This window comes from Penicillium subrubescens, assembly GCF_028828155.1.
Source record: "Penicillium subrubescens strain IBT 31985 chromosome Unknown utg000010l_segment0_segment0, whole genome shotgun sequence".
Lineage (NCBI taxonomy): Eukaryota > Fungi > Ascomycota > Eurotiomycetes > Eurotiales > Aspergillaceae > Penicillium > Penicillium subrubescens.
In genome coordinates this window covers 941,317-959,362 of record NW_026643160.1, presented here as the reverse complement: position 1 = coordinate 959,362, position 18,046 = coordinate 941,317, and the positions used below count along the sequence as shown (strand labels likewise).

The following is an 18,046-nucleotide window of genomic DNA, read 5'->3' as shown; positions in this document are numbered from 1 at the left end:
GTCAGGACTCTGGATACCCCATAGAACTGCTCGTAGGACTTGGGCTCCTTGGCGATTAGTCTGAATATGTAGGTACCTCTTTAGGATTCCACCACTCTATTTTCTCCTCCTGTCAGTAAGCTGGTCCTAATAACGCACCCTTCTTGATCACCCTTGACTAGGTTGGAAGCCACATTCATTGGGCATATATGGTAGACCTGCAGGGATATGATGAAGAAATTCTAAGTCGGTTGTACTAATGCCGAAGAAACCCCACACGTTCCGCTTGGATTTGCTTGAGTTCGTTAGTCTTCTGCTTGGCTGGGGCTAGATTTAGATGCTCTGGGTGGACACCCACATCTTGCGGCCTGTGTCACCCCTGCAATAGGTATCAGACTCCAGCTGTGCCTTTAAAGTATTCAATCAGTCAAGGTTTTCTCATACTACGGCAGAAGGGCCTTCCGCAGCGGCTTCGGTGGTGTAGTAGGCGATTTAGTCTTCTTGTCACGATCTTTCGGGAGTGGGAGACACGCCGAATTCACGTGCAATCTTCTCGGTATTTTGCTTCTTTGGGCCATAGTTACTTTACAGACCTCTCCCAAGCGAGATTCTTCAAAACTGGTATATTCAAGTATGTTGATGGTTAAAATAGCTAGTTGTAGCCTAATGTTCAAGAAGAGACGGGGAATTGTGGGGTGCCCACAAGCGCAAGTGGTGGGTAAGCCAAAGGGCACGGATTACCGCTAGTCCTTGGACTACGATTTAGCCTTAACGAATCTATCTATGTATTTAACCGCTGGCACCATTAGATTGCTCATTTAAGGTGAGAAATTAAATGTCGGATAAATGACATGCCTGTCCTCTACGACTTGGGTCAAGGGTAAACGTTCGTCGAAAGCCCCAAAGTTTTGAAAAAAGCTATAAATGTAAGGTTGGTACACATGGTAAGCAAGCTTCCAGTAAGCAGCTTACAGTGGTTGAATTACCTCTGAAGAGCCATCAGCATGTTGGGCAGCAGTCTCCTCAAGATATTTCCTCTCCTTGCCGGAGTTGGCCACGCTGTGAATCTCTCGGTTGCCAAACATGGAGGAAATGCTTCGTCTCCGCTCATGTACGGAATTATGTTCGAGGACATCAATCACTCAGGCGACGGTGGTATCTACGCAGAGCTGATCCAAAATCGCGCATTCCAAGGTAGTACTGAATTTCCATCCACTCTTGCACCATGGGAAGCAGTTGGAAATGCCAAATTGTCCCTCCAAAATAATACTGTGCCACTCTCCTCAGCTCTTCCAACATCTGTGAACGTGGCCCAAGGAGCTGGCTCAAAAGCGGGAGGAGTAATTGGTCTGCAAAATCCCGGCTGGTGGGGAATCAGTGTGAAGCCACAGACTTACAAGGGTAGCTTCTGGGCCCTGGGCTCATATAAGGGGCAATTCACTGCGAAGCTGCAGTCAGCTACCACATCCCATGTCTGGGCAAGCGTGGACATCAAGTCAGAATGCCACCAAGGCAAATGGGTGGAGCACAAGTTTCAACTCAATGCCCAGGTCGCTGCTCCTGATACGAATAACACCTTTGTTCTTGAGTTCCACACAGGACAAGGCTCAGTCAATTTTAATTTGATTAGTCTGTTCCCCCCAACGTATAGGGACAGACCAAACGGAAACCGCCCCGATCTGATGAACGGCCTGAAGGGACTTAAGCCAAGCTATTTTAGAATCCCAGGTGGAAACAACATGTGAGTTAACATCCTTTGGACGTTCTGGAAGGTCTGTTGTTTGGCTAATCATTCATTAGAGAAGGAGATACCTTTAACTATCGTTGGAAATGGAATGAGACCATTGGTCCCTTGACCCAACGACCTGGACGCCCAGGAACATGGGGCTATGAGAATACCGATGGACTTGGTCTTATTGAATATCTCCAAGTACGCGCTTCCCTTGACCAGCGTTGAAACTAGCTTACAAGTTGATAGTGGTGCGAAGACCTTGAAGTCGAGCCAGTTCTTGCTGTCTGGTCAGGAGTGTACTTGAACGGGTATAACAACGCCAATCCTGATGTGATTCCCGAGGCAGATATTGGAATCTATGTTCAAGATGCATTGAACGAATTGGAGTTCATCATGGGTGACGTATCAACAGAGTATGGAGCCTTGAGAGCATCTCTTGGGTATCCAAAGCCATGGAAGATCAATTACGTCGAAGTAGGTTCCTTCTGGTTCCATTGCTAGCTTCAAGAAACGCAAGGGGGCAGATAAACTGATATATCACGGCATAGATTGGCAACGAGGATAATCTTTCTGATCCCACCTCTTATACAAGCTACCGCTTTAGGGCTTTCTACGACGCAATTCATGCTGCTTACCCAGATATCAAACTCATCTCATCCACCGGTGACCTTACCGCTATTTCTGGCCACAGCGGAACCGATTACCATGAGTACGCCAGACCCAACATTTATGCCGCCCAGTTCGGTCTCTTCGATAACGCAAACCGTTCGCATCCCATCTTACTGGGTGAATATGCAACTATACAGGCTAACAAGGCTGACCCATCAACACCAGTTGACTGGAGTGGTGCCGAGCCAAGATTGCAATATCCAATCTGGATTGGCGCCGTGGGTGAAGCAATTTATACCCTGGGTGCCGAGAGGAACGGTGATATCGTCATCGGTGCAAGTTATGCGCCAGGCTTCCAGAATTTGAATAACTTCCAGTGGGGTGTAAGTCTATTGAATATCTCGATTACCGCTGACTGGATTCGACACGTAACACTAACCTGCATTGTAGCCTGATCTCGTCTCCTTCAATGCAGATCCAGATCATGTTGCTTTCTCGACCAGCTACCATGCTATCCAAGTATGTAAAATTTTGAAAAGCCAAATCAACATCAAATAGCAGATGGACCACTAATCACGCAAGCAGCTGCTCTCTTCCCATCGCTATACCCACACCGCACCCATGACTTCTGATTCAGGATTTGGACCTGCCTTCTATGTCGCAGGTGTCAACTCCGGGACGACTGAATATACCTTCAAGGCCGCCATTTACAATACCACTGTCCCTGTGCCATTCAACATCGATTTTGAGGGTCTGAAACAGGGTGCCAAGGCGAAACTTACTGTCCTGAATGCACCAAGTGGACTTTCCTACAATGTTGCTGGAGGACCGAATGTAGTCAAGGAAACCGTCACCGAGCTAGCGGCAAAGAAGGGTGGTGTGTTCTCATTCGAGCTGAAGGAGTATGACATTGCTGTCTTGACTACCATCTAAGCAGCTTCTTGTTACGGAACTACGCCCTAATTTGAGGAAAGGGGCACTGACAACCAACGAACGTGGAACAGTCAGCAAGAATTGATTCTGCCACCCTATGAATACCCAGAATCGGCTGGTCAAGATAATTAAGGTCACTCATTTAACACACATGTATTCAGCTCTTTGCGATCAATTTCATGTGTCTTCTTGGATACCACCTTTGATACTTTGCACTTCACAGTTCACCTTCAACACAACCCCTTCTACAAGTAGTAGAGCTAACGCACGTAGATTATATCAACGACAAACTTCGTAGGGTATCGTGCACGAGAGACCACTCGAGCAGGCAAGCATCTTCTGGTCCGCAGGACTGCTCTGTGGCCTCCACTGGGCCATTCGAGTATTTTGGGATGGAAAGAATTCTAGTTTGGAACCTATTCATGACGCCAGAGGCCCGAGAATCAGCATCACGGTCCTTACGGAAGGCCCGTTTGTTATCCGGATAGAAGTCACCACGGCCCTAAAGCGCCTATTCTTTAGTCTTCCCGTTCAGGCGACCCTTACCAGAGTCCCGGCAGATGATGGCTGGACTCTGCTACTAATCCACACGCTCATGCTTCAATCGAGCGAATGAAGCAGGCTGGCGAAATCAGATAAAGCCCACATGCAGGGGAACAGTCCACTTCCATCATCAACACCCCACTTTTACGAAGATTTTGTTGTGACTCAGGCTGTTTTTATCCGACGTCAAAAGGCTTATCAATCAGGCATCCACCGCTTCGGGGCTTGGCATTAATGCCTAAAGAAGTAACTCCGAGCCCGGACAACTTCTCATCTTGTGTTAACTCCATTACGCGTTGCATAGAAAGTCGAACTTTCGCCCTCAACAGCACAGCACATCTTCATACGATCTCCGCTGCTAAATGCTGTTCTCTCAAATATCTCGGCTTGCAGGAACTGGATCATTACAGTGTCATTTGTGACAGTGTCGACCTAGAACGGTCTCTACTGCGAGATTGCGTCAGCAAGGCTGTACGCGAGGAAAAGCATAACTACGCACTCTAACACCGAATTAATGTTATTTCGTTTCTCTTGAGACCCGAATTTCCTTTTGAAACTCGAAAACTACTGCAATGGACGATTATCAAGATTCCCTGCCTCAAGATGAGGCCACCGACTCGGGGAGAGTCATTCAGAGGCGGCGTCGACCCCCGCTGTCGTGTACTGAATGCCGACGACGCAAGCTAAAGTGCGATCGCTCACTTCCATGCGGACAATGTGTCCGATCAAAGACGGCGGACTCCTGTGTCTTTGTTGGCGCACAGCCAGGAGAGGCATCGGGGTCCGCCCAGCGCATGTCGCCCCCCATTTCCCGCATGCGACTACCTAGCGGTCAAGACGAGCAATCAGGAACCACAGGTGGCATGTTTGTATTCGACTCCAGAATGGGCCCCAAGACTACTTCAAATCGTGTGTCTAAGCGGAGCCATCCGGATGAGATCTATGAGCTCCGTCAGCGACTACGTACGTTAGAGCGTGCATTGGCAAAGCCTGGTGCTACCCTGCAAACCCCGGAGACTTCTATTTACGATGCCTTCTCGGAGGTGACCACTTCTCAAAATAGCGTCGAAGGCGCCGGTGTCGATGATAGGGTACGGTTCCTGCCTGAATGCAATTTTCGAGGCAAGAAAGGCAAGACTAGGTATTTCGGTCGCAGCCACTACAGCACAACAGTATCATTTGTTGGTTTACCCCCTCGAAACACATTGATTTATTTGAAAAATTACTAACAAAATCTTTAGTTCCAAGATATTGGCACATTTATGCGGCGAAGCCGCAAGGACGTCAAGGACAAAGAGTATAGCGACATGAAAAAGTTCAAGTGTGAGATTTGGTCGCGTGAAAGTCAGGAGCACCAGAGAGCTTTTCGAGAGCAAGCTTTCGAACTCGACAAGATGGTGCCATCACGAACTGTTGCCGACCGACTTCTCCAGCTGTATCTGGACACCTTCGAGACCACTTATCGAATTCTGCATGTTCCGAGTTTCCTGAAACAATATGCCGACTACTGGTCTGATCCCCAGTCACCAGACATGGCATTTGTTGCGCAGCTATTGGCAGTCATGGCAGCAGGTAGCCGATTCTATTCGAACTCTCCAGAGCGCGACGAACGGGACACTTATCAAAAGCCTGCAATGAAGTGGATCATGGCAGTCCAGTCCTACATTTCTTGCACTTTTGTAAGCCCTGATATTAACTTCAAGGTGATCCAGACGCAGACCCTTCTCCTCGTTGCTCGACTTGCTGTTGCTAGCGATGGCGACGTTGCTTGGGCTTCTTCGGGCTCCCTCATTCGATCTGCGATGACGATGGGACTGCACCGTAACCCTTCCTGCTTTCGTAAAGCCACCACGCCATTTTGGTCAGAGCTTCGACGTCGGCTCTGGACAACGATTGTGGAGATTGATCTGAAGATGTCTCTTGATCGCGGCGTTCCTCCATCAGTGGACTTGGACGAGTGTGATTGCGATGCCCCATCCAACTGGGATGACTCCGAATTATACGAGAAAATGGAGAATAATCCAGCTCCCTTGAGCACCGCAAGATGCACGCGAAATTTCTACCAATGTTTGCTTTCAAAGACACTGGAGCTCCGATACCGCATCGTAAAGAAGATTAATACCTTACGGTTCGACTTAACATACGACGAGACGCTGCGAATGAGTGAAGACCTGTGCCGATCTATGAAATCCGCTTCTGATTTATTCGAGGACAATGCATCTGGAATGAATCCTTCCGACGCGGCTCGAAACCGATTTGCCCAATCTCTACATTTGTTCATAATGCGCAAGTTTTTACTTGCCCTCCACCGCCCTTTCTGTCTGAGCGTTGTACGACTACCGAAATGCTCTTACTCGCGAAAGGTCTGCCTGGAAAAGTCATTGGAGATTCTATCTCAGATGGAGCTTCCTAACCCTACCGACCCGATACTCTACCCCCATATAACACAGCTCGGAAGTGGTATGTTCTGCGACGAAACCTTCCATGCGGCTATAACGGTTTGTGTAGAGTTATCTCTACAAGCCCAAGAAATGAGTCAAGCATCTGGCCCAGCGATGGAAGGAATGAACACGAGCGTGCTCCTCAGCATGGTACAATCACAGCAAAACGTGATGCTACAAGCAGTCGAACGCAGCCTAGATGACTTTGGACGAAGAGTCGGGTCCGGGACCGGAAAAGGTTCCAAGCCATACTTCTTCTTGAGCCTAATCCTGGCCTCTGTCAAGTCTCGCATCAAGGGAGAGGATCCCCTTTGTATGATCGCCGCAGCATCCAAACGAGCTGTTCGGGTTGGCCGGGGTATTGTGGGCGGCCTACCGTTTAACGAGGCGTTGGCGAGTGCGGACCGACCGCCTCCACAGGTGAGATTCCCATTCTCTTCTTCTTATGAAGAATCTTTACTTATGTGGAATTATCAGCCTGCCATTCCTCTGGATGGTCCCATGGAGACCACTCCTCTCTCTGTGTCTTCCATTGATTTTGATTTTCCTTCTTTACTGTCCGCGGACTTTGGTGATTTTGCTGTAAGTTCTACATTCTGATTTTGATTGGGGGTATTAACGCTAACCGATGCAGCCTCTTGATTTGGGTGGTTGGTTCGACGGTCTGGATACCGGAGGAGCTGAGCTCTGGGACAACAACCTTTTTACAGATCTGCCGCAAATCTGATGAAGAAATGTCCTTGGTTATTCAGGAATGGCTTGCCTTGGTGGAAGAAATAATCTTTGTACATATATAATCTCCACTTTCCCAAAAATGATCTTTCTATTTTGGGTATGCGACGTGGCCACTGACCCGTATCTCTATATTGAACTAAGAGAACCACCGGTCCTCCATGCATCAACATGCTCATTTGTGACTATGGTCCTCTTCCCGTTCTTCGTCAACTGCGAATTCGATGCGCGAGCAGCGTGTCTACCGACGTACTCCATATAGTAGATCGAGAGGCATCAAATCTGCCTCATAAGCCTAGGTTTCTTGGCCAGCGAGGCTCCCGCTTCACATCCCCTCACCCACGAACCTTTGATAAATAGATACCTGGAATTCAGGTGGGGAGGGAGCAGGTATCAATGCTCTCAGAATATCCAAGTTAAAGCCACTTGGGATAACCCATGTTAACAATGAAATATCAGCGCAATCTAACCAAACGTCATGCTCGTTCTTTACGCGTCCATCCTGTCACGAATTTGGTTGTTTTAAAACGAGGCAGCACATGGGCCTCGGTGTTGAAAACAACCTCTGTGAGTGGAATGTACACGGACGGGGAGAATAGCAGGTAAAAGTACTTCAAGGTTTCGGCCTTCGAAATAAGAATGAATATTAGTCAGGTACAACCAAGTGCAAAGAGAATGAAAAGAAATGGAAGGTTAGGTTCTCACCAGCCAAAAGCTCTCCATGTTATCACGCTGCGGGGGCGGAACTTTGGTCACATCATTCAAAGACGTGTATCCCTCCCCGTCAGCAACGATCGTGTGTTTCTGGAATGCCTTAAACATCTCCCATCCCCACTTCCGATAGAGAGGGTCGTTAGTAACACGAAACATCAAGAAAAGACTCTCCACGGTTTCCGGACGCTGCAAATTGTGTGCATCAGGAGGCTTGATGATGAAGTCTTTTTTCCAGGACTTTGGATCATTGCTACTACGAGACCGAGGCCGCAATCCAGGATTTGGCTCGAGGTCACCAGACTCTGTTTCAAACCAAGCAATTTCGGGCGAGAGACCTGACTCAGTCACTGCATACATAGCCCAGCAGGTTTTCATGAGTTCCCTTGCTAGCTCCATCTGCTCTTCCTTTTGAGCATCCCAGCTAGGCAGCTTGCGTGCCTCGGCTTCTGTTCGCCCTTCAGTCGCACCGATTGCAATTGAGCCTGGTAAGAAACAAACGAGATGGTCCATTTTTGGGGACAACTTCCCACCAATTCCTTGGGGTAATTCGGCGATGAAACGGAGATTAGAGTGCTTGGTAGTGGTAACGAGGTGTTTTTGGATACCTGCCAGAGCCTCTTCCCACATCTCACTGTAGATAGGCTCCTGACCGGAGCTTTGCAGGAATTGTTTAATTAGATATTCTGTAATTAATCAGACTCAGACTACACAAACATAAGAGTACTAGTATGCTTACCATAATAGGAATCACCACGGCTTCCAAGACGAATCTCCCGATACGGGAATCTCCCAGATTGCGGGTGTACATAAATTGGCAACAGACCGTTCTGCATGCGATGATCATCGATCACCTTCATGACATTCTCAGCCTTGCGCCAGTATATCTCTTTACCCGTCAGGTGGGCCAGGTATTTCATCTCTAGTTGAAGGGTGGTGGCTTCCGCGGTGGATGAAGCGCCGCCGTCTGCATGAGACGGAATTCCCTGGCGTTTGTGAAGGTTGACACTCGCATATGGTATCCCAGAGCGGGACTCATAGGCACTGAGAAGACGGTCGGCCAGATCAACTGCTTTAGTTAGGTAAATATAGTCCCGACGAGAGGATACGTCTGGAAGCTGAGTAGAAAGGTAATGGGCAGATAAAAGTCCGCCTAGCATGCGAATGGTCGTCTCGAACGTGTTGACGTCTTGGTCTTGGTCGTACGTCAAGCCCCGATTCAGCCATTTTCGAGCATCAGAGAGCTGTGTCGTAAGATTCATGATCATCAATGTATCCAGGCTGTCGACGATGATCCACCCGAGACCACTGGGGCTCATTTGGTAGGCAGTCTTGGAGACAGGGTGGAAAACATCCTTTCCTGAAAATAATTTCGTGCTATTTCAGCAACATTGATATAGAAGTGAGGCGTTCAATAATCGAGACGGATCGTTATACGGGCCGATGGGAAATAGAGATGTGAACACAAGCGATTCTATCGACTTACCCCAAGCATATTTGGCGTATGCATCCCAACTGGTCACGAACGCGTCTTTGACCTCCTCTCGGTGGCCATCCCAATAGCTGTCTTTGTAAACGGGACTGAGGAAGTCCAGAGCAGTCTCAACATTCGAATGAACCGCGAAATTCCCCGCCAAGAATGCTAAGGCGCCACCAAAGAGTGCTTGGATAATTCTGTTTCGACTAAACAGCGGTCGCCATCGGGCAACCTTAGAGGACGTCGAATTGGGCGGACGCTTGAATTGCTTGGATTGCTTGAATTGCTGTGCAGATAGCATCATGAACTGATGGTCGCAGTGGATGCTCAGAGCGTCCCTACAGAAAAAGACACCATTTGGACCATAGCCTTTCATATGGGGGACGAGGCTTGGAGGGATTGGGGGAGAGACAGGGGAGGGAAGGGGAGGGGTGGAGTAGATTTGACTAGTTTACCCTGCGCTCCCTCGGCCCCCAACCTGATGCAGCGCTAAAGGAACGAAAAAGCGCTAAGTGAAACTAATCCATAGCGCCGGAGGCCTCGAGTCTGATGAAGCACGCTGTATGCGATTCTCGAGCCCCAGAAATATATAGAATGCGCGTATGTCTTCTTTCTATGGTGCGAGTGTGTTCGGAAACAAAGTAGCTCACCCTCCAGTGAGCATGTACGCCTACATATGGAGGCAACACCAGAATCTGCTATCACCCTTGTTGACCGCTCCCCTCCTCACCAAACTAAAACAGGCTAGTCCACTTCATCGCGTCATAGAATCGCTGTTGTGACCAAGTACCCAACAGCCCCTGTCGATTCCTGCGCTTGAAATCCTGAACAACCCCGTCACTCTAGCTGAATTCGCAAATCTTGCAGTCGCTTGGGATAGTAAATCCGCACTGGAGGAAGCAAACCCTAAAGAATTTATAAGAGGCTGTAGAATTGACTTTAGGAATGGATTGGGGACCCAGTCCTTCGAGCTGGCTGTTAAAACTTGGCTCCATGGACAAAAATGTCTTTGCCCCGGGCCGGGCCGGGCGGCTCGCAAGCGCCAAAGATCCTCCCTCCACCTTGGTGAGAGTAGGTAACTATACAAGATATTCTTTACTCATCATTATTTATGTTCACTCACGTAAAGGCTTCGTTAGAATTAGGATAGAGGGGCATTAGCAAAGTTAACCCCTTCATTATTGCGTACAGGTTAATTAGGACAACGAGGGATCCTCCCCAAGATTAACAATCGAATTAGTACTCGCTTATTGTAGGTTCGTAGACATTAATTTATCACTTTCATGACACACCACTTCTTGAAGCCCAATTCCTTGATGGCAGCTCGGCCGGTGGATTGCCGCCTTCGCCCGGACGTAGCTTAATCGCATTCAACTCAGCAGGATATTGTGGCTGGTAGTACTCTGCCGGGGGTACGGACATAGACGGTGGCTGCGAGTAGTGAGGATACAAACTCTGCGCAAGCTCCGGTTCTGTTCCCTGATTCCGCTTGCGGAAGAGGTAAAAGGCAGCAAGCAGTGCGATTACACCTATCGCACCCACGCCGACTCCGACACCAATTCCCGTTTTTGCTCCGATAGTGAGGCCACTGCCAGAGCTTGAGCTGGAGGTAGGAAGATTTTGGGAAGCCGCCGATGCTGTTGTTGACGTGGTTGGGGTTGTTGACGAAGATTGTGTGGTTGTCGAAGTCGTAGAAGTAGAGGTAGCAGTTGTTTGGTATTTAATGTTCCAACCCTGAATGCCAATCGCACCGACAGTTGAGCTAGCGGTCAGGGTTGTTGTAGCCATGGCCCACGAGGTCGAGTCACCAGATGCAGTGGATCCGTAAGTTAGAACCATGCCTGAGGAAACATCTGACAGGCAGTTTCCGCCAACAGAACCGGGTACAGCATCTGCAAGGTAGAATCCCCTACAGTTGATTTTAGTCAGAGCTTCTGCTCAAGATTGCGAGGTCAAAAACAAAACCAAAGTCGACTTACGATGGACAGCACAGACTTAAAACACTGGACGAATCCTTTGTAGAAGAGGCAAGCAGGGGCCAATCTTTGGGGCATGATATAGGTCCGATGCTAATCCGTGTCCTGTACGAGTCACCACCACCTCCACCACCTAGAAGCCCTTGTTCCCACCATGTTGTCATGGCCGGTGGTGCACAAACTAGGCCAGTTTCCACGTCGAGCCCGTACGCGGGATCAAACGCCATTAAGCTCGGCCCATCCAAACGGTATTTGGTATAGCATCCTGATGGCGCCGTCCATGTTGTTGTTAGCGGGATAAAAGATGTGACAGTGCCAATGTGCGTATCCGCTGGGTAGATTATTGCGGAGGTCGACATAGAAAGAGAGTGACTGAGGAATGGGGATCCTCGTCGAATCCCGCTGTTGATGCAAAGAACCTGTCCGGTTTGTCTCTGTATATAAATTCGAGTGAAATCCGAGCAGAATATACTGTAAATATTGAGAGTCAGAGAACCACAACGGTCAAAGAACCACGAGGAAAGGTAAGGAATACTTATGTTAGAGACCCATATTTAGTACGGTCGGTCAACCCAACCCTTGAGGCGCCACGGCAATTTACGCCAGTTCACCGACTAACTCGAGCTAATGCAGGTGCCGCACACCCCAGCGGCAACTAGCGCGCTGATCGCAGGAGGAACACGCATAGCCCCAACGAGTGAACACTAAACAAAGACTCTCCAAGTTGGGGGCGGCCCCCGCTTGGCCACGATAGGTGGATTTCTGAACCAGCGCCATTGGTTTTCCTTAGGTCCAAACCCAAACCGCCTAAATGCGTTAGCTGAGACAAGATACAGGGGCGCATCTGTACAGGGGCACCATAAAAGTCTGCTACCATCACTACTGATCGCTGTTTTCTGCTACGATTCTGCCCGCCCCCAAAAGGCCCATGTGGACGACCCTAAAGCTGGCGAATTAAATGAAAGAAAATAAGATGAAAGGGATTTCCAACAGCAAGGATTCGCGACCGCTCGCCCACCTAAATGTCTGATTAGCGTGTACTTAGCGGTCGTGGATGCTACGCGGCTCAGCATGACCATTGATATCGTCGCCTAAATCCAAGAGCGAGTAGTAGGCGACCGCACGAATGACTAGCCTAGACATTCATTTGATTCAACAATCATTCCCCCAAATGCCGTTGCTATTCCCCCGAGGATGGTGCATTATCTGCGCCCAGCTAAATGATTGAACACTGCCTGCCAGTCATTCCATGGTCAAAAAGAGCATAAGCAACGTACCCCCTTATCTCCGGCCGGCATGAAACTGTTGTTGTAAAAGTAGAACATGCTTCTCTTGTGTTCAAATTATTCTCTCTGTCAATCGATCTCCGCTGTGGCTCTAAGGGGTATCACTGCCCGATGACGAGTTTGCAGTGCTCGTCGTTGATTATGTAGCCTCCGCTGCTTTGCGAGCGCATTTTTGAAGGGTACTCAGTTGCGGCTGTCAAGGGAGTTGCGTTGTGGTCATGATGTGGACGAACAGGCTCATGTCGGAAGGTTCGAGTTCAACCAGGATGGGTTGCGCACTTCTACTTACAAGATGCTCGATAGTCACGTCGGCAGACGTGTATCCAGCAGGATTGCAGCTTGGACTAAAGCCTGAGTGCGCTGTACCCTTCCGCATTGCTCCAGTGCTCGAGTCCTGGACTCCAGCCAAAGAGAGACTGTCCTGTTAAAAGGAAATCAGCGTCGAAAGGAGTTCGTCTAGGTGCCAATGTTTCCAGAAAGCATTGGGATCGGCTTGGCACTGTCACCAGATCTACCAAGTCTCGAGCATGATGCGTGTGACAAATTCGAAGCATTCAATTCAGGGACACACCATCATCCCTTGATCAAGGTACGTAGAACATTCTGGCCCTGGATTGTTGATAGGGGTGATGGGGACGGCGGCAATGCCGATCCGTGCATAGCTATCTCTTATCCATGCTGCGATAGGCTCGTTTCTCGGGTACTGAGCAGGGAAGAGTGGAGAATATTGTACCAAGCTTCTTAGGCGTAGCTGATCCTCCAGAAACAGGGTTATGGTGGCTGGTCAGGGACGTAATAATTATTGCAGCGCTGCATGTTTGTTACCAGTTTGAACCTTGCGCTGCGATAAAATCGCTACGTACTGGAATTTTCGAATATCGGTGATCGCCTCAATGCAGAATTCATCCTGGGACACTTGTCTATGCATCATCTCTCCTTGTACCGTACATTCGTGGAGGTTCTCGAAACACATTTCATCCACTCCAACGATCAAGTGTCTGACTCGGCAAGAGCTAAATAGTCTGGGCTGAATGTTGCTTTTTTTGTTATCTATGATACGTCGGAAGATGAGGGCCCCTGCAGGAAGGGTTATCTGTGGCAAAATATCGCGCCATCTTATCATGGCTGAAAGCTTTCTCAGCGAGTTCTCAAGGAGCGCGCATTCCTCCGAGTCAAAGCTGAATCATACTGGCATTCGAACAGCTTTTTCATCTTTAACCTGACGTGCCCAAGCTCCAATCCCGTTGCGGATTGTCAATAGCTGCCTAGTCTCATCCATGTTTCAATTTGAACACCTACCTACCTCTTAAAACGAACGGAAGCTGATTTAGAGTTGTGATATTGGAAAAGGATTTTCACATGTGTCATTGAGCTCACTACTTGCGACAGGATGCTTCATCCGATCCTTGACATTAGCAGTTTCAACGTCGCTATTACATTCTCTGGTTGGCAATAACATCCTGGACTTGAATCATGATCAAGAAACTAACAGCAGCTAGGTATATTTCTACTAGGCTTCGGGTTCATCTCTTTGAAGATAAAGCAGAGATGGTACCTCGGGGAAGCATGTACGTATTTCTCTCTGTTCGCATGATCACCTCTAATAATTAGCAGTGCCTTCATTCATTTTCGGTGTCCTTCTGGGCCCATTAACGACAAATCTGATAAGCGTGAGCCGATGGACCAATAGTGGTGATGAAGAAGATGTTGGAGGAATTGCCTATGTACGTCGTGCCACAGCTCCACCAAACCTGCCACCTGCAATCTAACAATGACAGGCATTGGCGCGTCTTGTCCTTGGCATTCAAATGATCAAAGTCGGCTATGAGCTGCCCAAGAGATATCTACGTCGAAGGCTAGTCGAGCTAACAATTTGCCTACTCCCCTTGATGGCAATACAATGGCTAGCTACATCAGCATGCATCAAGTTGATGATTCCACATTTATCCTTTGTATGACCCAATCACCGGTTCCTCAATGCTTGGCTGCTAACAAGCAACCTAATAGTTGACAGCCTGTATAATTGGCTCTTGCGTCATCTGCATAGATCCTGTCTTGTCCCAAGCGATCGCCAAAGGCCCGTTTGCCGATAAGTATGTTCGGCGACACCTTCGAGAATTTATTTCGGCTGAAGCGGGTGGAAATGATGGATTTGGATTTCCGTTCCTTCTGCTCTCAATTGCACTACTACGGTACGACGAAACTCCGAACGACGAAGCGGGTCTAATGCGACGCGATTGGATCGGAGAGACCGATGCTGGTCGTTTTGGTGGTAACGTCGGTCGTGCATTAGCGCATTGGGCCGTGGAAGGGGTTTTGTATATGATTATGATGGGCTCGGGGTACGGTTTATTTGTGGGATTTGTCTGTCGGAAGGGCTTGAATCTGGCTTCCAGCAAGTAAGTCCCTCGCTAGTCTTGCGCGAGTGGCCAGGCGTACTGACATACGCCCTAGACGATGGATTGATAAGGAGAGCTTTGCATTATTTCCGGTTGCACTTGGAGTGAGTGGAGATTTCTTTCTAGCGTATCTTTGTGTCATTCAATCAATAATGCTGACTTCAAATTGAACCAGCTATTCATCGTTGGCACTTGTGGCTGCTTTGGAACCGACGAGACCCTCGCTTGTTTTATTGCTGGATGTGCCCTGAACTGGGATGGCTTGTACCATTCCGAAATCGAGGCACGACATGATTCGTTCAACTCCGCGATTGAGACGGTGCTGAATTTTGGCACGTTCGTCTTTCTTGGGGCCGTTATGCCATGGGATCAACTCCAGATGCCCCATGTCACAGGAGTTACGGTCACGCGATTGGTCAGTTTGGGAATCCTGATAGTATTATTCCGACGAATCCCTGCCATAATGCTTGGCTATCGGCTAATGCCGAAAGTTTGCAATAACTGGCGGGAAGCTCTATTCATGGGGTATTTTGCTCCCATCGGTGAGTGCAACCTAGTTAAAATCTTTAGATACGTGGCTCACCATTGCTTCCAAGGCATTGGAGCAATTTCATATGTCGAATATGCTCGCCGACTGCTCCCAGATCCTGGTGAAAGTGATACCGAAATGAATTATTTGACGGCAGCGATGATCCCAGGTAGGACTTGGTCCAATTTCTGACCATAGCTGTACTAATGCAGGCCTATTTAGTGGTGTACTGGCTAGTTTTCTTCTCGATTGTCGTCCACGGTCTCTCAATTCCGGTATTGAACGCTATCTATCAGTGGCTACAGGTCCCAGTCATCCACGATCATCCTGTGGAGATTTTGCTGTTGTCGGAAAATGAGCCCGTACCCAATAACAGCGTCGTGAACCGCCAATCTCAACACGTTACGGTAAACAATCGCTTTTCCTGCATCTCTAGTCACACCGATGGGTCGGAGCTCGGCATTTACCGTGAAGAGTCTGATACTGTCATGATGATCTTGCGACCGAACGGCCTTGACCACTGTGCCAATTCAGTAGCGCGAAGCTCATCAAAGGGGTCTTCGCGTCAGCTTGAGCAAGTTGATGCTAGGGAAATGGTTTGACTTTACCGCAACACGTACATTAAACCCCTTTATCTAGGCGGCCGCATTAAATTGTATATTCTAACCAAGTCAGATGACTGGATTTATGCGTCCCGCAACATGGAATTGGCTTGATTGTCATCAGCGGCAGTGCAATTAAATCGGAAATGAACCGTCCGTCTCCTGCACTATTTATTGTAGGGTTATTGGTACTACCTAACACCTCTTGTCGTCATTGAGCTGATACGCTCCCTTAATTGTCATAGTTGTCATAGGATAATATCTCCATAGGGCTAGAGTCGCACGATCGGGATCGCTTCGATCGAGTGCATAGCCAGCTCCTGCATCATAGGCTATTCTCCCAAAAGCGAGAGTTGAACGGCAAAACTAAGTTTACCATCCTTGGCCAATCGCAAGCCCACATGAACGACCCGACGATCTCGTTGTCCATAGTCTCGGTAAGTACAGGCAGATAAGAACATGCAGATACCTAAAGTGGAACCCGACCCGCCCCCCTGAAGAAATATGGAGGGGCTTGCAAGTAAATATCCAACCTAGCAGCTATGTCGTACGTGTCAATTTTCTTTGTGTCGACATTATGGCGAACATTTGCTGATTCAACAGGTCATTGCTGACAACACTGGGGTTGCGCGCTGCCCCAGGAGGGCTGGTCCCTAATCATGCGGCAAGCCTGCTCTTGGCCAATTAGGTTATCGCATATTTCTGGACGAGCACCACCCGTTTACAAAAAATTTGCTTGGGAATCGACAACAATGTGGCACCGAGGGAGGACTTTGCAACCCTGGGAGAGGCTGCGGTGAAGTCCGGCAAAGTTAGGCGAAGCACTCTCAACAGACTCAAGCGACAAGAGGCAGCACATGCAAATTCCATAGAGAATTTCCCTGTGTTTGCAGCAGCTAGTATGTGCAACTGCTCGCTTCGTCGATATTTCTACTCGTGCTAATATCAAACCAGCTCTGATTGCAGTGTACGCCGGAGTTCCCAACAAGACCGTACACAGATTCGGTCTCTGCTACACCGTTTCACGGATCGCTTTTAACATCTGCTACTCATACATCGAGAACCAAAGTTTGAGCTACCTCCGCTCTGCGGTCTGGTGGCCAGGCAACATCAGCTGCTTCACTGGATTGATTGCGGCAGCTAGGAAGCTATAATTGGCCTGACTTTGCTCGGGCATTCATGATCTGTACAGATACCCTCGATACCTCTTGAATATATTTGAAAACATTTTTCTATGCTGTGATCTCTGGGCTGCGACTCTTTCCTGCGACCTTTCTTAACGATGTCAATGTGGACTAGTTTTGTAATTAGTGTGGTGAATATATATTTTGGGCCTTGGTCCGGACTGTCCTGCTGACCAGTACGTCTTCACACGAGTATCAGACCCCAATTCAATATACATCCTCTACTCCCATTTGCATGTATTCTCAGAGTTCTCGTTTCCATCTTCACCATTTTGGCTAGCTAGGTAGATGAACTACCCCTCATGCGGAACCAGGCACCGTTAGTTGCAGGAGATTGATAAGAAAGGAAAAACAAAAAGCAGCCGAAACAAAGACATCTGATTACCCCCGGAATCCAAAAAATGTTACCCCCACACTTCAGCCCTGAATGGCCAGAGCCGGAGCTCCCCACACGGCACACGGCGCATGGTATGTTCAACCCATAGACAAAAGCGTGGGGAAGATTATCCTCGGACAACTTCCAGCTGGCCCCCATGCCGTGGCACAAAGATCGCATTGACACGACAGCACACTTTCGGCAACAAAGAATCTATCATCAGCCACAGCTTGGTCGCTATCAGTCGTGTCGTTTGGCCGCCGAACTGACTTCGGCTCTCATTTGTGGAGATCATATTCTCCCAGCTCGCGGGCTTCGTTGGACCCATAAACAGGGGACGATCTAGTTGATGCAGTCTCAGCGAAATCCTCTACGCACTGGAATCTGGTCAATGTTGGGGGCAAATCAGGACTGACTCCTATGAAATTTGACGCCCCGACCGGTCAATGTCCGAGTTTCATCAGGCTCTCATGGGGAATAACTCGTGGATGATGGGTGCCCCCACGCCTCGTTGGCACATCCCCGACCTTGGCATCC

The 18,046-nt window shown here is 48.7% G+C and overlaps 6 protein-coding genes across 6 annotated transcripts; 4 read left to right on the top strand and 2 right to left on the bottom strand.

Moving 5' to 3' along the window:
- Positions 1-983: 983 nt before the first annotated feature.
- N7473_011541 (alpha-L-arabinofuranosidase A) lies at positions 984-3,253 on the top strand (the record flags this gene model as incomplete). The annotated part of the gene is made up of 6 exons (XM_057157480.1): positions 984-1,720; positions 1,780-1,909; positions 1,958-2,185; positions 2,260-2,703; positions 2,771-2,839; positions 2,906-3,253. 6 exons carry the CDS (start codon positions 984-986, stop codon positions 3,251-3,253), a joined length of 1,956 nt encoding a protein of 651 aa, XP_057003330.1.
- A 1,115-nt stretch (positions 3,254-4,368) lies between these two features.
- Positions 4,369-6,964, top strand: N7473_011540 (uncharacterized protein; the record flags this gene model as incomplete). The annotated part of the gene is made up of 4 exons (XM_057157479.1): positions 4,369-4,977; positions 5,038-6,657; positions 6,715-6,819; positions 6,872-6,964. 4 exons carry the CDS (start codon positions 4,369-4,371, stop codon positions 6,962-6,964), a joined length of 2,427 nt encoding a protein of 808 aa, XP_057003329.1.
- Positions 6,965-7,445: 481 nt separating this feature from the next.
- On the bottom strand, positions 7,446-9,553 carry N7473_011539 (glycoside hydrolase family 47 protein; the record flags this gene model as incomplete). Its single annotated transcript, XM_057157478.1, has 4 exons — positions 9,167-9,553; positions 8,420-9,040; positions 7,675-8,366; positions 7,446-7,595 (listed from the first exon to the last, which is right to left on the bottom strand). Exons 1-4 carry the CDS (start codon positions 9,531-9,533, stop codon positions 7,446-7,448), a joined length of 1,830 nt encoding a protein of 609 aa, XP_057003328.1. The 5' UTR covers positions 9,534-9,553.
- A 737-nt stretch (positions 9,554-10,290) lies between these two features.
- N7473_011538 (uncharacterized protein) lies at positions 10,291-11,649 on the bottom strand. The gene is made up of 2 exons (XM_057157477.1): positions 11,137-11,649; positions 10,291-11,066 (listed from the first exon to the last, which is right to left on the bottom strand). The coding sequence occupies exons 1-2, from the start codon at positions 11,490-11,492 to the stop codon at positions 10,439-10,441; spliced, it is 984 nt and encodes a 327-aa protein (XP_057003327.1). The 5' UTR covers positions 11,493-11,649; the 3' UTR covers positions 10,291-10,438.
- A 2,160-nt stretch (positions 11,650-13,809) lies between these two features.
- On the top strand, positions 13,810-16,106 carry N7473_011537 (putative plasma membrane antiporter; the record flags this gene model as incomplete). Its single annotated transcript, XM_057157476.1, has 9 exons — positions 13,810-13,864; positions 13,919-13,987; positions 14,034-14,143; positions 14,198-14,371; positions 14,427-14,818; positions 14,874-14,922; positions 14,994-15,360; positions 15,415-15,516; positions 15,570-16,106. 9 exons carry the CDS (start codon positions 13,810-13,812, stop codon positions 15,947-15,949), a joined length of 1,698 nt encoding a protein of 565 aa, XP_057003326.1. The 3' UTR covers positions 15,950-16,106.
- Positions 16,107-16,491: 385 nt separating this feature from the next.
- Positions 16,492-17,103, top strand: N7473_011536 (MAPEG family protein; the record flags this gene model as incomplete). Its single annotated transcript, XM_057157475.1, has 4 exons — positions 16,492-16,496; positions 16,553-16,598; positions 16,638-16,848; positions 16,904-17,103. 4 exons carry the CDS (start codon positions 16,492-16,494, stop codon positions 17,101-17,103), a joined length of 462 nt encoding a protein of 153 aa, XP_057003325.1.
- Positions 17,104-18,046: the final 943 nt, after the last annotated feature.

Bases quoted from the DNA above. Each gene is read 5' to 3' on its own strand.
- N7473_011538 (XM_057157477.1), bottom strand. From the start codon at position 11,492: ATGTCGACCTCCGCAATAATCTACCCAGCGGATACGCACATTGGCACT. The intron at 11,067-11,136 runs GTAAGTCGACTT...AATCAACTGTAG, and splicing joins TTAAGTCTGTGCTGTCCATC to GGGATTCTACCTTGCAGATG.